General features: G+C 40.6%; 1 protein-coding gene across 1 annotated transcript in view; it reads left to right on the forward strand.

Annotated features, from left to right (window-relative positions):
* Nucleotides 1-18,272, forward strand: part of grin2da (glutamate receptor, ionotropic, N-methyl D-aspartate 2D, a) — a 277,394-nt gene that overhangs the window by 243,792 nt on the left and 15,330 nt on the right. Inside the window, exon 16 of the mRNA XM_038302815.1 lies at nucleotides 6,861-6,978. Within this exon, the coding sequence (XP_038158743.1) occupies nucleotides 6,861-6,978 (118 nt within the window). The remainder of the gene's footprint in view (nucleotides 1-6,860; nucleotides 6,979-18,272) is intronic.

The following is an 18,272-nucleotide window of genomic DNA, read 5'->3' on the forward strand; positions in this document are numbered from 1 at the left end:
TCTTTACTAGGCGCTTGAGGGGCCGATGTTGAGGGCGCTTGAGGGGCCGATGTTGAGGGCGCTTGAGGGGCCGATGTTGAGGGCGCTTGAGGGGCCGATGTTGAGGGCGCTTGAGGGGCCGATGTTGAGGGCGCTTGAGGGGCCGATGTTGAAGGCGCTTGTTGGTGGACATTTACCCTCAAAAACAAATCAGGATCAGTTTCACCCTCAAAGGATGAGTCACTTAACAGAGGTTCCCCAATTGGTGATACTGGGACGTCACTGCCAACAACTGGCTTCAGTAGAGATCTGTGGACCCTTTTAATTTTGTTCAGCTCATCTGCAGGAGCCACAGTGTAAACTGCTCCAGTGTCACCCAGTACTTTTAGGACCTTATACACCTTAGAGCGCCACAGATCCTGAATTTTGTGTCTTCCCTGTTGACCGGTGTCTCGCAGTAGGACAAGTTGACCTTCATGCAGAGGGGAATCTTGAACATGCTGGTCATTATTTCTTTTTCTCCTATCTGCAGCAATCTTCAGCTTCTCCCTGGCTTCCTCAAAAGCCAGTTGTAGGCGTGTCTGGTGCTCTGCAACCCACTTGTCAACACTGCCAGCACTTGGTTCTGATACATGGCCCAGCAGGAAGTCTAAAGGAAGCCTAGGTTGTTGGCCAAACATCAGAAAGAAGGGACTTTCTCCAGTGCTTTGATGTGGTGTGGTGTTATAACAAAAGACAACTTGTGGCAAATAAGAGGTCCATGCCCTTTTTCTGGTGGTGGGAAGGGTACGCAACAGATTATGAAGTGTACGATTAAACCTTTCACATTGTCCATTTCCAGCAGGGTGGTATGGTGTGGTCCTGGACTTCTTGATGCCATAGAATTGACAAAGTTGCTGAATAATAGAACTTTCAAAATTACGCCCCTGGTCCGAATGAACACGGGCTGGTACCCCAAACTTTGAAAACCACTCGTTCACCAGGACATGAGCCACAGTAGAGGCACGTTGATCTCTGGTTGGTATAGCCAGGGTGTACTTACTAAAAACATCAGTTAAAATGAGCACATTCTCCCGCCCATCTTGAGAAGGCTCCAGGATTGTGAAGTCCATTGCCAGAATCTCATTGGGTCGTGACGCCAGCAAATGGCCCATGTAGGTCCGTGCACGAGGTCGAGTATCTTTTGCTACTTGGCATCGCTCACATAACCTACACCAATCAACAACATCAGAGGACATTTTTGGCCAGTAACATCTTGTCCTCAGGAGTGAGAGAGTTCTGTCCACACCTTGATGGCCATGGTCCTGATGAGCTTGCGTCAGGGCCTCCTCCCTCAAGGCTGTGGGCAGCAACAGCTGTAGCATCTCCTCCGCACCATCAGGACGGAAGGTCTTGCGGTAGAGGACACCATCCTTCTCCACCAGGCGGTCCCACTGCCTCAGGAATGCCAACAAAGACAAAGATAAATTCCTTCGCTCTGTGCGATCAGGTTGTTTCTTGCAGGCCCAAAAGGTCCAAAGTTCCTGCAAAACTGGGTCAGCATGTTGTAATACTTTCATATCCTTTGTGGTACGTTCAGGGAGGACTGTAATGGCAGCTTGCATAGCATCCTGTCTCTCCATCATCAACTGCAGGGATTCAGGCAGGCTACTCCCAGGAAGAAAAGCACCAACCTGTTCTCCGGTAGATGGATGTTTTCTGGAAAGGGCATCTGCATTCCTGTTCGTACGCCCTGACCGGTACTGAATCTTAAAGTCAAAGGAGGCAAGTTGTGCAGCCCATCGGTGTTCAGTGGCACCCAGCTTGGCAGTACTAAGATAACTGAGGGGATTGTTATCAGTGAATACAAGACATTTATGGCCCAACAAGTACTCTCTGAATTTTTCAGTCATGGCCCATTTAAGGGCTAAAAATTCAAGTTTCATGGAGCTGTAGTTATCCATATTGCGTTCAGTTGGCCTTAATCCTCGGCTGGCATAAGCAATAGGACGCACCACCCCATCCCGTTGTTGGGAGAGGACAGCCCCCAGACCACCATGGCTCGCATCAACCTCTAGAATAAAAGGCAAAGAAAAGTCAGCGTAGGCTAGTACAGGTGAGGTAGTTAGCCTCCTTTTCAATTCATCAAAACTCTGTTGGTGTTCTGCAGTCCAGCCCTGAGCGATGTCCTGTCTTAGCCGCTTTTTTGTTTTTGAACTGCTTAAATGTGCCACTAGTTGGTGAAGGGGCGCGGCCAGCTTGGCAAAGCCTGCAACAAACCGCCGATAGTAACTGGCGAACCCAAGGAAAGACCTCAGCTCTGTGGATGTGCTGGGGCGCCGCCAGTTAGCCACTGCTTCAATTTTAGATGGATCCGTTGCAACACCTTTGCTAGAAATGACATGGCCTAGGTATTTAACTTCTGGCTGAAGAAAAGAGCATTTTGCGAACTTTGCCTTGAGACCCTCTTTCTTCAGGCGTCCAAGCACCATCCCCAGGCGCTCCAAATGCTGTTCCACAGTGGAAGAAAACACAACTATGTCATCGAGATACAGCAATAATGTCTGATTCTGTTCATCAGAGAAAATGCGCTGCATAAGTCTTTGAAATGTACTGGGCGCATTACAAAGGCCAAATGGCATTCTATTCCACTCGAATAGACCAAATGGGGTGCAGAACGCTGTTTTATGACGATCTGCTTCTGCAACAGGTACCTGGTTGTAACCACTTGCCAAGTCCAGAGTAGAGAACCAGCAAGCACCTGTAAGTGCATCCAACGACTCCTCAATGCGTGGTAATGGGAAGGCATCTTTACGGGTTTTGCTGTTAAGCTGCCGATAGTCCACACACATCCTCAGGCTCCCATCCTTCTTTTTGACTAGCACAATGGGAGATGCATAGGGGCTGCAACTTTCTCTGATCACATTAGTACTAAGTAACTGATTAATGTGATTCTTTACTGCTTCATAGTCTGACGGTGGTATACGCCGGTATCGCTGATTTACAGGAGTCTCATCAGTAAGGGGTATGTCATGGCTAATTATGTTCGTACACCCTAACTCACTGTCATTTTCTGCAAAGACAGACGAATAATCCCTAAGAAGGGTCCTCAGCTGCCCCTGATGTGTGCTGGGCAGTTGGGAGAGATCAATGGCCTCAATTTGGTCCTGCACTGTTGGGGCTACAACCTGAGAGGACACCTTAGCTGTATATGAGGGCTCTTCTTTAACACCGGCAGGCAGACTGATAATATTAACATGATGCAGAGTACCTACAACAGTACGTGGATAAAGCAAGATATCTGTAGAGCCTACATTAACAACTGGTATGTAGGCTGTGCCTCGCACCACACGGACCAGGGCAGGAGAAGCAAGCAAACCTCCAGGCAAACCTGCCTCAGGAGGCTCAAATAGTACAGCCTGTGACAGCTGATCAGAGCATGTAGCAGCCACAAGCTTCATAACCCCACCTGGGACCCTGCATGCTGCACGACCTCTGACCCTTACCTTCCCCACACAGTCTGATGGGCCCTGCAGGCTCGCCTGATGGCACTTTTGCAATGCGGGCCAAATTTCATAAGGGGCCTGGGGGACATTGTCCTGACTGAACAACCCTGCGCCATGCTGCACAAAGAGCTCATGATAGCATTTTTGAATTACATTCATACCCAAAACACCTGGTGTGAGAGCCACTTTGCCAGGAGGGTCTTTTACAATTAAAACCCCGCAGTTTGGGATGTCTTTGCCACAGAGTTTAACACTAAGCTCTATGTAGCCAAGGTAGGGGATATTTAACCCATTTGCTGCCTTAAGCTGCAACCAGTGACAAGGGCGTAAACCATCAGGGCCCCCAGACTCGAAATGATCCTTAAAGAAACTTTCTGTAAGGGTTGACACCATAGAACCAGTGTCAATTAGACAGGGCACCTGAACACTTCCCAAACACACATCTAAATGAGGACACGATGCAACAAGCTTTAGCGTATCCATACCATTATATGGTGCTGTGACTGAGCCAATAGTGGCCCCACCCGAACTGTGGCTCAACAATTCAGTGGGCACTAGTTTTCCGAGACCGCAGAGCTATGAGGCAGGGAATTTGAGGGCTGCTGAGGGCCTTGAGTGCGAAAATGGGAAGGGACACGTACACCATCACATTCTCTAGCATAATGGCCTGGCTGTTGGCACCGTCTACAGACTATAGGGACATTACGAGGGGGACGACTCTGTTGGCGAGTTTGACTAAGAGAGGCAATGCTCCGAGTGAGTTGATTTAATTGCTCTTGTTGTTGCGCCAACATATCACGCAGAGACCCCAATTCTGACCCCGAATCCCTTGAACTAATCTGAGAAGTGCCATGGACAGCATACTGAAATCCAAGTGATGGAACTGAAAAACTACGAGCCCTACTACCGCCTGATGAGCCCTCCCGTTCCCACCTAATAGCTTCAGCCCTGACATCAAGTAAAGTAGCTGCAGGTTTCTCCCGTACCAACTGTTTTAATGCACGCCGCAGAGGACCATCTAAAACATGCTCCACAAACTGATCCCTCAACAATACAGCAGCATTAACCATGCTAGTGGGTGCAGAAACTTTAACCCTCTCCATTAATCCCATTAGTGCAAGGGAAAATTCCTGAAGGGTTTCACCCTCCTGCTGCTTTCTAGAAAAGAAAGCCTCTTGCAACGAGACATAGGAATCGGTACAACCATATACCTCTTTTAGCACTCTAATAATGCAAGCTGGATCAGTCCGTTCAGCACTAGGACGGTATCTAAGTTCCTCTCGTGCCTCACCCTCGAGATGATCGTACAAATAAAAAGCCTGATCAACAGGTGATAAATGGCGTGCCCTCATACAGGCCTCAGCCTCCTCCAACCACTCGTTTAACCCTATTCCTGATCTTCCCCGGAACATCGGACATTTCCTGTCACGAGGCACAAACACCAACCTCTCTGACACAGGTGGACCAGGGGCAGGCAAAGCACTCTGAGATGTGCTAGGAGTAGAAGGAGCAGTAGAAGTACCTGGGGCAGAGCGTGACTGTTCCTGTCGTAATCGTTCGTTGTCTGCTTTCAATTGGGCAATCAAGTCCCGCATTTCTTGGATTTCCTCCTCCATGACCTGGATCCTTTAGGATTAATAGGCTCGCTGCTGTTTTGCCTGTACACACAACACAATTCTCTTCCAAGAACAAACAAAATACAACGCCACTACACAAACAAGAGAGAGAAAAAAAAAAACACAATAAAAACAAGAATCAAGTCTCAATTTACACAGCAGGTCCTACCAGCAACGCCAATTTGTGGTAACCTGGGAGGGGTGGTTGGATTTTCTCTTTTTTGCTTTTTATGAAATCCAAATACTAGATATTAAAGTTAAAGTGGGATACCAACAACGCCACCTGGAATAGCTCCAGGAAAATAAAATAATAAGGACACAGGTACGTTCTACTGGAAATGAGACAAGATTCAAATAATTTTTACAAAAGTTTATTAATTCAATCTCCTTCCTTTGTTTAAAATGGTCACAATAATCTTCAACTAGATGGTTAAAAACAGTGCATGCATTTTAATTAAAATTAATTGTAAAACATTTAAATTTAGAAGGAACCTGAGGCTTACCAGTGGGAGGGGGGAGTGGTGAAAAGAAAAGGGGCAGCATCCAGTGAAGAAAAAGGATCACCCTGGACACTACAAAAACACAGCAAACAAAAAAAAGAAAGGTGCTCCCACAAAACACACAAAACAAGACACCGCCACCAGGGGTCACCACCGCCACCACAGAAGCCTCAGTCCCTAAAAGAAAGACAACAAAAAAAATAAAACAAGTAAAACAGTGGCACGACAACACTAAAATATTGCACTTTTATCCAGATGGAGTGCCATCAATGCTCCCGACATCAGGGGAAAATCAAACTAGATCTCTCAAAACAGTTCCTTTTAGGCAAAACAGCAGCGAGTATGAAATCCAGTATCATGATAATCAAGACTCATCAGGCGGCTAAAAGAAAAATAAAGCAAACCATCAATACAACTGCTGATGAAACTATTATGCATGATAGCCGCTTACCTGTTGCATTACCAGGCTGCCAAATAAACGGTTTCACAATTCCACCTATGCAGCGCAGCTGTAACAAAATGCTGTGTAAAGGCTTTGTTTATATGGGGTGGGTGTTATCTACCCATGCTAGTCCTTACCTTCCCAGCACCAAGCAAACAAACGAACAGATCAGTCCGGACTTTGGAGGAGCAGCAAAAGAGGCTAAATGGAGCAAACCAGTTTGCATTAATAACTAAAATAAACGCTGACAACAGAGAAACAGCCACGCTTACCCAGCACAGTTCAGCAGACAAAGGAGCCAAAATGATACGTCATGACGCAAGCAGCTTCATGGCAGATGGGACCTGCTTATATGCAGCAGCCGCAATTGATCTTAAAGTGGCAGCGTACCATTTATGCTGCTACAATTATTATTATTTTTTTTTTTACAAGGGCCTTATCTGCGTTCAATAACTCAAGCAAACACAGCAAATGCTTTTTTATTGATCAGTAGGCCTCCAAGTATATTAATAATTTTTGGACAACACAGATGTAATTCATTTATAAGGTTGCATCTTACGCAGTTCTTGCAGCAGGGATAAAAACCGTTGACGACTATAATATATAATGAGGCTTGTGAGAGGTCCAAGCTCCCAGCTGGTTCATACAACAGCCACTGCTGCAGTAATTATTACCACTGATGTAAAGCTACCCCTCCCCTTCACAAAACCATATCTCATTCCCAGTGTTGGGCTTTTAAGGGGTGTAAATATTTAAACAGAGACAACTGCACTATAGCAGCAGTGACAGAAGGGATGCAGTAATGTTTATTTATCTATGTGTATCTGATCCCATAAAGGTAATGACTATTGGCTCTGGAAAAGTGTTTGCCACCACAGGCTATGGCATTGCACTGCACAAGAATTCTCGCTGGAAGCGACCATTGGACCTGGCTCTGCTGCAACTTGTTGGAGATGGTAAGAAAATAATACAGTTAAAGAAATTATAATAGAGAAGCAAGTACTCACAAGAGTAGTGTGGGTATCCTTTTATTTAATGCACTTAGGCCATGTAACTGCCTACAGAGGGCTGCCAACAGGAACTTTGTTTTGTTTTATGTTCTCTTCGGAACACTTAAAGACAACCAGGCACTAATATTGGAAGCGCAGTAGTGTAAAACACATAATATTTAAATGTCGCTGAGGGTCCGGGGTATAAAATAAAAAGCATAATAATGATAAAGCTCCCACTTAAAGAAAAGTATATCTTAAGAGAGGGAAATGGACTTGATAAAATGATGTGCAACTTTTACTATTTTGCCATGCACCAATTATTTATTTAGCCTTTTACAACGTCATATAGCAGAATATATTCAACATAAAATCTTGAAAATCAATTAAAAAATCACTTAATATCAATTAGATTATGAATTGATAATATCAATTAAATGATATTCAAAATGTTAGAAATGCGTAAGGAAATGCTACTGTGCTGCTGTATATTACAAGCCTTCATGAGTAAAAAGTATTGAATTTGAAGGAAAAAGCTAAGGCCAGTGATGGGACAGAGAAGCAGATGGAACCCCTTCTATAGCCTGGCTGCTGCACAGGAGAGGTTAGAATCATCTAAGTATTTATATTTACTGTAGTTCTTTGTACAGTCAAGACAAGGATCTCATATATAAATAAACTACAGACTGGCCTGAATTGAGGAGGACTGAGACTACAGTGGGACATCAAGAACTTATCAAACCACGTTAAAACTTTCCAACCGTGTCATGAAACCAGGAATAATTGGACATCCATCCCAAGCATAGACACCCCTGTTTACCTAGAAAACAATAAATATGAGACAGGAACAGAGACCAGGAAAAATTTACCTTTTTGAAGACAGAGACTAGCTACCTAAAACTTTTTTCCCCTCCACTGGGCTGTAGGACACAACATTTGACATCTGCACGACAAAACAATGCACCATCTGAGCAGAGATTCGCCCCAGCTGGTGGTCTGGGAGCTGGCTCTAACTGCTCTGTTCATCAGAGAATCTTAATTAATCACACTAGTTCACAGTTAAAGGGTGTGTCTGAACAGAGAAATAAACTGAGGATAAATGATCTAAATATTGGTTTTTTTTCTTTGTGTTAGAGGCTCAGTACCAAAAGACTGCTGAGCCTGATGCCATAATGTTAGCTTTACAGTAGGTTGTGGTTTATAGTAGAGAAAAACCTTACTTTCATGAGGGAATTATACACTGTGGTCTGCAATGTTACAGTTTTGTCTGATATTGCCTATTTTCCATAGGAATGTGAGCACTGTCCTTCTAAACATGCTGAATTGTGCCTTTGTGATTCCAGCTGTTAATGCTAAGATGGTATCCAACATTACTTGCTGCTGTTTTTAATACACAAATTCCTAAGTTTGCACTACAATAGGTCACCTTTCTAGTAAATTTTCCCCATTTGAAATTCCTCATAACTGTCAGGGTTTGGATGAGGTTTTGAGGACCCAAATGCAGAGGTGAGGAGGCAGAGGTGAGTTCTTGTGAATTTAATTAATAAACTGAGGCAAAAATTTAAAGGCCAAAGTACAAGATACAAGGAACCAAAAAACAGACAACTTCAGGGGAACATACAGGTGGGGAGCCAGGAAAAAAAAGGAACCAGGACTGAGGAACTGCACAGGGAGAGTATGGCTCTGTTCGAAAACCTGGGCTGCATCCTCCAAGGACGCGGTCTACCTAGACTGGATCCTTCGAAGTCCTTGAAAATAAGGAGACCGGAAAAGTTTTGGCTGTGAATTCGAACAGGTCTACCATTCGGCGGGTTTTACCGCTGTATGCTCTGTTGCTTAGCAACAGTGAAAGTTGACACACAAAGCAGGAAAAGAACGAATACTGAGGTTTTCAAAACTGTTGCTTATTTATTTATTTTAAAAAAAGTTAAAGTGAACAAAGACTACACTCACAAGAATCCAGAGTGGAATAAAGGTTCCAACCACCGGGAGCATTAACAGATAAAATCAAATGTAAACAATGTATGTATAAAAATATATCTGCAAAATCTCTAATATTCAACAACAAAAAATACTTAGTTAAGCATGTTGTGCAAAACAGCAATAACAAAATAAAAATTTTATCAGAATTATAGTCCCCACACTGCAGATATATTATAATTTGTCCTTAAATTACAGCCATCAACTCATTTACACAGTAACAGTTAAAAACCTTTAGATAAATCAAACATTACCGCCAGATATCTGAATCATTAACCATTAAAAACCATTCGTTCATCTCAGACGGAACTATTCGTATACTTGTATTATATTAAACTGAACTTCCAATTTTCACCACTGTTCGGCGCCAAGTAACCTTTCCTCTGATCACGGAGCAAATCACGGCTTGCTTGGTCTCGCAATGAATCCTGGGTAAACCAAGGATACCGAGGATACATCAGACCCGTCCTTCAAATCGGGCAAAAAGAAGGACGCATTTTAAGGCGGCATAACGAGGACTCTTGGAATCCGACCAGACCTCGGCGCCGCGCTATGACGTCATCGTCCTTCGAATCTGGCCTTCTAAGGACGTGTCCTAGGTTTTCAAACAGAGCACATATATGGGAGACTGAACAAAGACAGGACTGATGAGCTGATTGAGAACAGGTGTGAAAGGAGAATTCTAGAAAGTAGCTAGGGAAGAGGATCTCAACATAAGAGGGCAACAGAGGGCAACCAAGAAATACATGAGAACTCAAATACAGTATATCCAGAAAACATCACAAAAAAGGAATTAAACCAAAAAAAAAATAGAAAACGAAGAAAAACATGAATCAAAGTGAAACTGAAAACTCAAAAGAAAACTTAAACAGAACCAAAACCGTGACAATAACAGATCTTGATTCTGAAACAATGATATTGTTACTAAACTTAAGTATCACATCATTGTTTTATTTTTAGTACTTTTGTACGTTTTCTTTATTCCACTCCTTTTGCTTAGTATTTTAGTTCAATGTTACAAATCTGACCCCCGGCTCACACCAACTCCGGTCTTACCGTTGCGGTGCGGTGGGTGCGGCGCCGCAGTGATTCCAAGTCATTAAAAAGACGTAAACCTCTCTCACCGGCTGCTGAGCTGTCCGGCTGCGGTTACCGAGACACTCCGGCGCTGCAGAAAATTCCGCAAGAAAGCTATCCTTGCGGCGCGCCGGAGCCCTCCGCAACAAGCTCTCGCAAATATCCTTATTTAGGCCTCAAGTGAACTTCTGTTAAATCTCCGGACCTGTTGCCGGAGCCGCAGAGCCGCACCGCACCGTAGTCAAAAGGGCGGTGTAAGAGGGGGTGTGCGGGAGTTGCGGTCTCCGTCGGCTCGTTAACCGCACCGGAGCCAGTGTGAGCAAGGGGTCATTAAAGAATTCCTTAAGCATTATCATTTAACTGGAATTTAAAGTCTCCTAAGGAATAATTTTCTGTTTATTTTCTATATTTCTATAGCTCGGTGTGAATACCAGAGCATCTAATCACTCAATCTATTGTTTTATAATTCCCCTCACTAGGCAGGTACTCAACAGAGCCTTCTTTCGCTATTATTTCCTGATAATGAGGTGGTGCCCCAATGTGGGCATTTTGATTAAAATGACAAATTTGTCAATAATTATCCTTGGCATTCATAAAAAGTTATTCATAGCTAAAGAACACCTATTGTTACAGTATATTGACATTAGAAAATATGATGCCTAAACCAAAGAAAACATTCCCTTTGTAAGCATTAATTGAGTTTGTAATAACTTATTCATCAAATCCCCTCGCCTTTAATACTGTAGTTGTGTGTTTCAATATAAATGCACGATGCATTTTTTTTTAATCCAATTGATAATGACACCTGGACTGAACGGCCGATACCCTTTATCAATCCGATTCAACTGTGGAATGAACCATATATCTCGCCATGTGAGTCAAGGCTTAATATAAACATTGTTAAAGGAAAGCTTACAAATTATGCACAGATATATGTAATTTACATCATTCATCAACAAATAATCAGAAAAAAAAAGAAGTAACATTTCCATATCAAGTGCACTGGATTGGATTTCCGATATCCAATATCAAATCACCAATATCCGAACCAGCTAATTAGTCAATATCCGAGTCGATATCCTATCCAGATATCTCATTGGTGCATCTCTAGTTTTCAACTTGTCAAAGAATTCTGCAGCAGGGGCACTAAAGTTCTTTAAAAATATCTAAAAATAAGATGTATGAAACACTGAAAATAAAAATATATTAAAAATGACTTTATAAAAAAAACAAGAGAACAATAGGAAATCCATCATCCATCATCGACTTTTATTTTGATCTATATATTCGATCTCCAAAACCTTATTGACTCCATCACCTAATAACTGTGACCATCTCAGCACCATAGATGGTGTGGAGGAAAACTATTTTCATTAGCAATTCTATTTCAGCCGGTAGAGTTATTAAATCCTTCTGTAAACACTTTGCATACAGTGGCTTTCATCTGAAGCTCTACTGGTCGTAGCTGGAGAAAAGCTGGTTTGGATTGCAAAGTGTTCACAAATAGTCTTTTCTTGTAATGAGGAAGAACATATTCATGAGAAAAGCCATCTTCTTGCAATTTAATCCTTTACAAAACCGTGATAAAACAAACAGATCATCATACTTTTACTGAAAAATTTAATGAAGAAACAAATCAGTTTTATTGTAGAACTAATGAAATTTGACACTATGCAAATAGTAACAGACTGGCCAATGATGGTTATGAAGAATCGGTCTTCGGATTCGTCAGGCTTCTTAAAAACACTCTTTAAGGCACAGTCCCATACTCTCTTTAGGGTCGGGTGAAGAGTTATTAAATAGAATGGAAGAAATAGATTGAATCATGGCAGATTCATGTGTGATAGTTCAGAGCAATGGCTTCAAGATGACAATGCACAACACATGATCTTATCTTGAAAAAACACATTAAACAAAAAGAAATGTACTTTGTGGGTGCTCTCATAAAAGCTTACAATATTAAAAGTGAGATTTCTAAATGATACAAAGAGAAAATGTGAATTCCGTTCATTTTAAAATATGGATAAAAGTAACTTATTAGAGCTAACTTCAGCCAAGCAGTTTCACAATGCTGTCACTTTCTCAGGACACTGATGTCACTATCCGCCAGTTGGTGTGGAGTTCATAATCAGCAGAAGAACGGGAAAAGAAATTCGAAACATAGAGTAGCAGGAACAAGTAGAACTCATTAAGTCTCCACATTCATGTGTCTACATAAATGAGCAGCAAAGAAAGAGCAACACTTGTAAGAAATGACAGGCAGTGTAGAGGGGCAAGTCTTTTTTTTTCTACTCGAATGAGGTTTCAATTATATGTCTCATTCATATGACCCATTATTTCTGCTTTCTTATTTCCTGACATACCCTTTACATCAAGAAGATCCTATTGGTAAGCAGGATCTTCATTATGTTTAGATCTGCTAAGCTTGAATGTAACATGTTGCTTTTATTTCTGTCTTTTCTTTTTTAAATACTTTGTTTTTTTATATGCATTTTTTGTTTCTAACAGACAAAATATAATGCCCCTCTGAAAAAGAGTAAAGCTTTTTCTACATTCACAGCTTCAATGACAGATTCAGGACTCTTGCTAGGCAAATTCAACACATTTATATTTTTGTGGTCAAAAGAAACCTGTAAATGAAATTAAAATACTACCATAAACTTAAATCTAGGCATGAATCATTTTGGGCTTAACATTTTAATTCAGTTATTTGTATAGTGCTGCTTTGCAACCCTATTATCAAAGAAGATTCAATCTAATCATCACAACAGAATGGTTAAAAGTTAAACCCCAAGTGATAACATCCAGTTATTAATTTATCAGGATTCAGTCCTCATGAATGAGCATGTATTGACTGCAGTCATTTGCTCTAATTGTGCCATTGACTCTCTAGCAATCCCTTACATCAAGCTTGCATGCAGCGACAGTGGACAGGAAAACTCCTTTTTTGTTTGCAGAAGAGACATCAAGTAGGACCCCGCTCAGGAACAGACATAGAAAAGTAACAAATAAGCACTTCATAAAAACATTCTATGTTAGAAAAAGGTAACAGTAAACCGGTGGCTCAGTCTGAGAAGACTACAGTTATTCAGATAAGTTCTGAGCTGGTTTTCATGTGAAAGGTGATGAAAGTGAGCACATATATAGGTGTATAGCTTTGTCCAGGATAGAAACAATACTAAGGATTAAAGAAACAGATCCAACTCCATCAACTATAATGGAAGTTGTTGACCATTTGACGCTTTCCACCAGGACTATGTTACAGCTAAACAGAATAAGGCCAAATTAAACTACTGTGATGAGAAAGAAGCAGAGAGAACCTTATAATAGAAGTTGAACTAACAACCAGTGCAGAATTCGAGAACAGAAGTAGAACAATGAAAAGTGGCCCCCTTTGTCCTTCACTAGCCTAAGCCTATAGCACCATAACTAAGGATAACCTGATCCACTCTAAGTATATATTTATGGCAAAGGGAAGTCTGAAGTGTAATCCTAAAATTTTACAGTCTACTCCATGGATTAACACCTGGTAGTTAGCTTCACAGGAGAGGAGCATGTTAACAAAGGGATGTACTAATTTATTTTAAGAAATTCTAGGAATCTCTCAGAAACATCATAGAATCATGACCACAACAAAACAAATTAAAACTAAAACAAATACTTATGAGTAATGAAATTAAGTTGTGCGTCATAGTTGGCATAATTTTTTTTAAAGACTTCCCTAGAATGGATACAGCCTGCCTCAACCAACCAACTGATGTGTCTTTTCCACAATGTCAAGGCGTGCATGCCTTTGAGATGCATATTGTTAGGTTCAAAAATGTACCGGTAGGTTTGTAAAAGAAGAACTGAAATACACAGTAAGGGATTTTCAAACAGCTTCCTGCAGGAGGATAGACAGAGCCGCACCCAACTCACTACTCTCTCCGACCCCCCTCCTTGCAGTCGTCTTTTATTAACAGAACATAACACATGGTTACAAACAGAGTATTGTTCTGACAGAATAGCTGATCAGGTCATAAGATAGGACGCTCTCCTCTTGACTGAATCACAAGGCAGTGTGGTCTCTTGACTGAATCATAGACAGAGTGAACCATCTCTTTCTACAATGTTTCATATGAACACTTATACATTTTATAATCATCATTGAATAAACCCAGCACATATCTTTAAGATTAAAGCTGTATTATGGTTCTTTATTTTGAGATGAAGTAAATATATCTAGCTTTTGCAAGTTTTAGTGCTTACAGAAGGTAAGAACAATATAACTTTTATAGAAATTAAAGCTTAATTTTTAGAACCCTGTAAACATTCCAGGGACATAATGGACAATCTTAACATACAATATGATTGTATTTATGGGTATCTAGACATAAACACTGTTCCATAATTAAATGCTGCTGTAACTTTTTTTTTTTTTTATCAAATAACTTTTGGACTATTAAATGTTCTGATCTGGACAGATGCCCAACAGGCTGTGTGTTCTGAGCTTAAATCATTGTCAACAGCTTTCATTCATAATATTAGATTTTATTAAAATTTTAAAATTATTCAAAATCTGGTGCTGCTATGGTGTGGAGATACAGCGGATGACCATGTACTGGCTTTTGGAGTTTCGAGTCCCGCCCCTGCTGACCTTGAATGTCCCTCTCCTCTCTTCCAAACCACTTTCCTGTCACCATAATTTCAAAAATAACAAAATAAAGGCCTCTAGAGCCTAAAAATAATCTTAAAAATTGTTCAAATCCATGTCAATTATATTTCAATTGAAAACCCTTGACTAAACCCAGTTGGCTTCAGCAGATCGCCGCTCACACTGAGCCTGGTCCTGCTGCAGATTTCTTCCTGTTAAAAGGGAGTTTTCCTCTCTACTGCTGCTACAAGCATGTTTGGTTTGAAGAATTGTTGAATGGTGAATAGGTGCATGCAATCAGCTGGTTTTCCTTAGAAAAATTTGAACTAATCTGACTGTATGATCTGGTTGAATTGTCTCTGTAAAGTGTCATGTTGGGCTTCACTGACTTAACCCACATGCAGAACACACCACGGAGACTGGGGTAAAAATTCAAAGGTTTATTGAAGTTGCACAAAACATGTAATCACAGATTCAGGTACAAGCCCGGTACAGACTTCACGAGGGTTCTCTGTAGAGAAGGGAGAGTTTGGTTAGCCAGGGGTCTGCGGCAACTTGACTGAGTTTGATGTTGTTCTATACCTGAAGGTACTTAGACAGACACGATGAGAGGGGGAACCAGTTGGGTCCAGAGCTAGTGGGTTCAGCAGAGAGTTTACAGCGGCAGCGCTTGTCTTCAGACTTGAGTGTTTTTCAGACCTTGAGGATTTGCCAGAGTTCTCTCCTGAGAACAGAGTTCGGATCCAATTGCGACTCTTCAGGTTTGGCTCGTGAGGGCAGGCGGACAGGTCTAGGAAGCAAAGAGGACATAAACAGATTAGATCTTAGACAATACTCAGAATCACGGAAGATCAGACTAGCAGGCTTAGCTCAGGTTCTGCTAACCATAACTTGGCAACACTCTGGCACTGAAGACAGGTCTGGCTGCTGCTTATGTAGCTGGTCTCCTGATCAGCTTATGATCCTCAGGTGTGCCTGAAGCTCCTGCTCAGGAGACCCAGGGCGCTCTCTGCTGGAGACAGGTGGCAGAAACTCCAGATCCCAACATAAAGTTCCTTGAGATGACATGTTGTGAATTGGTACTATATAAATGAACTGAATTGAATTGGATTGAATTGAAGTAATGAAACTCATCTAAACTAAGGTAACATGTAAAGCCAAGAAAATAAATGAAAATGGTTGAAAACTATAATGAATTGAATTAGGAAATAATAACACATTTTTTTATGGATTGCATTTTTCAGAACCAAAGTTAATCTTAAATAGTTTGGATTGAGGTCAAATAAGCTTTTAACTAATTTAGACCAGTTGGAATGTCTTAAACCAATTCACAATGCAAATTCAGTAGGTAATTAAAACATTATTTGGTAAAATAATTAAATGATTAGCTTAATCAGAAATCAATCACTTTTTAGATAATTGATTCTTAACATTCTCTGACTTTTCCTGAGGAAACAATTGCTAGAGTAGAAACCCTTTAGCTTCTGAAGCATTGGGTTCATAAAGACAATGGAGTTAAAAGCTTGCAGACATAAGCTGACTCATTTTAAAGGAGTTATTAGTCATTAGCAATCAAATGTAATGATCATTGCAACAAACTCTTAAAAGTTTACTTTATGTTAGTGTTTAAACCCTTATTAGAATAACATCAGTTTTAACTTTAAAAACAGCAGTTCAAAAACATTGGTCCCCCAACTTCCATAATTAAAATTATGATTTATGAAACATAAACCCAAATCATTTAAAAATAACACCAGAGAGATAACATCCTGACCCTGATGAAAATGTATGTAACGGCAAAAAAAAAAGTTTAGTTTTTATTTATTTCTTTAATATCCTACATTAAAGATTTAGAAAAGATGGAACAAAAAGGTCTTGAATAGTACAGAAAAGCGTGTAAAAGCGGTATGAAAGGGCCATTCAGCATTATTTATAAGTCCACACATACAAAACGATCCCTATAGTCTATCAGACGTATAAGAAAGGGCAAAAGAAAGAGAAAACTGTTTGAACAGGTATGGCTCCAGAAACACTCACAAAATAGTTTTTCATCAAGGAGTTTTAATACATTCTATGACTATTTATAGGAGCAACTTGTTTTTTTGCTTGTGCTTGTTTTGGTTAATTGTGCTCTCTGGGTAATTCATTTAGAATCTCAACTCTGAGCTACAGCAATCAAGTAATCAACTTTAAATATATAATAATTTATCAGCTGCTGTAAAATGCTATGTGGCCCTAAACGGGTTCTGTAATTGGTCCTTGTAATCCAACTCTTTGTTAGAGGGATGTCATTTCCTTTTTTTCACATGGTCAGTCATCAAATTGGCTCCCTTGAGGAGCAATTTAGCCACTTTGCAATTAGTGAACAAGAGATGGTGGAAAATACCTCTGTTCAAATACTGACTGCAGCTCCCTGGGGCAGAGCACCCTACGGGCTAAAGGCACATAAATATTGAACAAAAATATGCTTATTCCTTATTTAAATTAGGTGTCTATATAACAGTATGCCCTGATGTATTTACATCTGATTCTGAAACAGGATTCATTGATAGAATTGCTTCTAAAAAAGCGTTGCCAAGCTAATAACCTCCCTCTGTGTTAATAAAATTTAAATGAGGGATTTTGCAATGTAAAGCTCATTCATCCATTACGACAGCTTGACATTCTTAAAGACCAGAGCTATTTGCAATATGCATGTTGTGTAGGAACATTCTCCATGTTGAAAGCAGTAGCTTTTAGATTTTGCTTTATTTCTTCAAGCTACTGTTGAAAAGTGAATCTTTTACTTGCTTGAGCATCATTTTTCTTTAGAAAATTATGAAGAAACTGGAGAATAAGAACCGAGGCATACCACCACTTGATATATATAATCTACTTGATACTAGACAGCTCAGAGTCAAGTCCCCTTGGATTTAACAAAGTTTATAGAAATAAACTACCGTTAAAGACATTTTATAAAAACTTCCAGATGCTGAGGTATATAACTGCTGACATTTTATTTTAGCTCAAATCCCTCAGCAGCATGCATCTAAAGTTGCCCCCACCACATGGTTTCTTTGTGCCTCTCACACAGTTCATGCTGACTGAGCAAAAGCAATAAAAAATCACCGCCACAAAAAGATGAAAAAGTAAATTTGAATACCGATAGCTTTCAGCATCAAAGGTGGGGGAAAACTGTTGCAGTTCTATACGCCCAGTGGGAAATTGAATTATTTGTTGTTGACATCCTTTTTTAAAATAGCGAGTTTCTTGTGACCCAGATGCTGATCTTCATTTTATAAACTGAAAGAAGGGTCAGATCTTTGTCTGGACTCGCATATTTCCATCAGGTTTTGTTTATTTCTACAGTCAGAGTTTGTTTTTTTCAGAAAGGATTTGTGCAATAGCATCTACTCTGCTTACTTTAGATCTTAGAATACTGCCTTCCTTAAGTCTGAATCATGTGTCACAAGATGTCATAGGTTTATATGACATCTTGTGAAAAAATCCCTCCATGAGAGCATCCAATCATGTGTAGCATTGCATTTTAGGCATGTACCTGCTTTCTATCTACCAGAGCTCACCCTCATTT

This window comes from Cyprinodon tularosa, unplaced genomic scaffold (genome assembly GCF_016077235.1).
Source record: "Cyprinodon tularosa strain WSP-4 unplaced genomic scaffold, ASM1607723v1 ctg5, whole genome shotgun sequence".
Taxonomy (NCBI): Eukaryota; Metazoa; Chordata; class Actinopteri; order Cyprinodontiformes; family Cyprinodontidae; genus Cyprinodon; species Cyprinodon tularosa.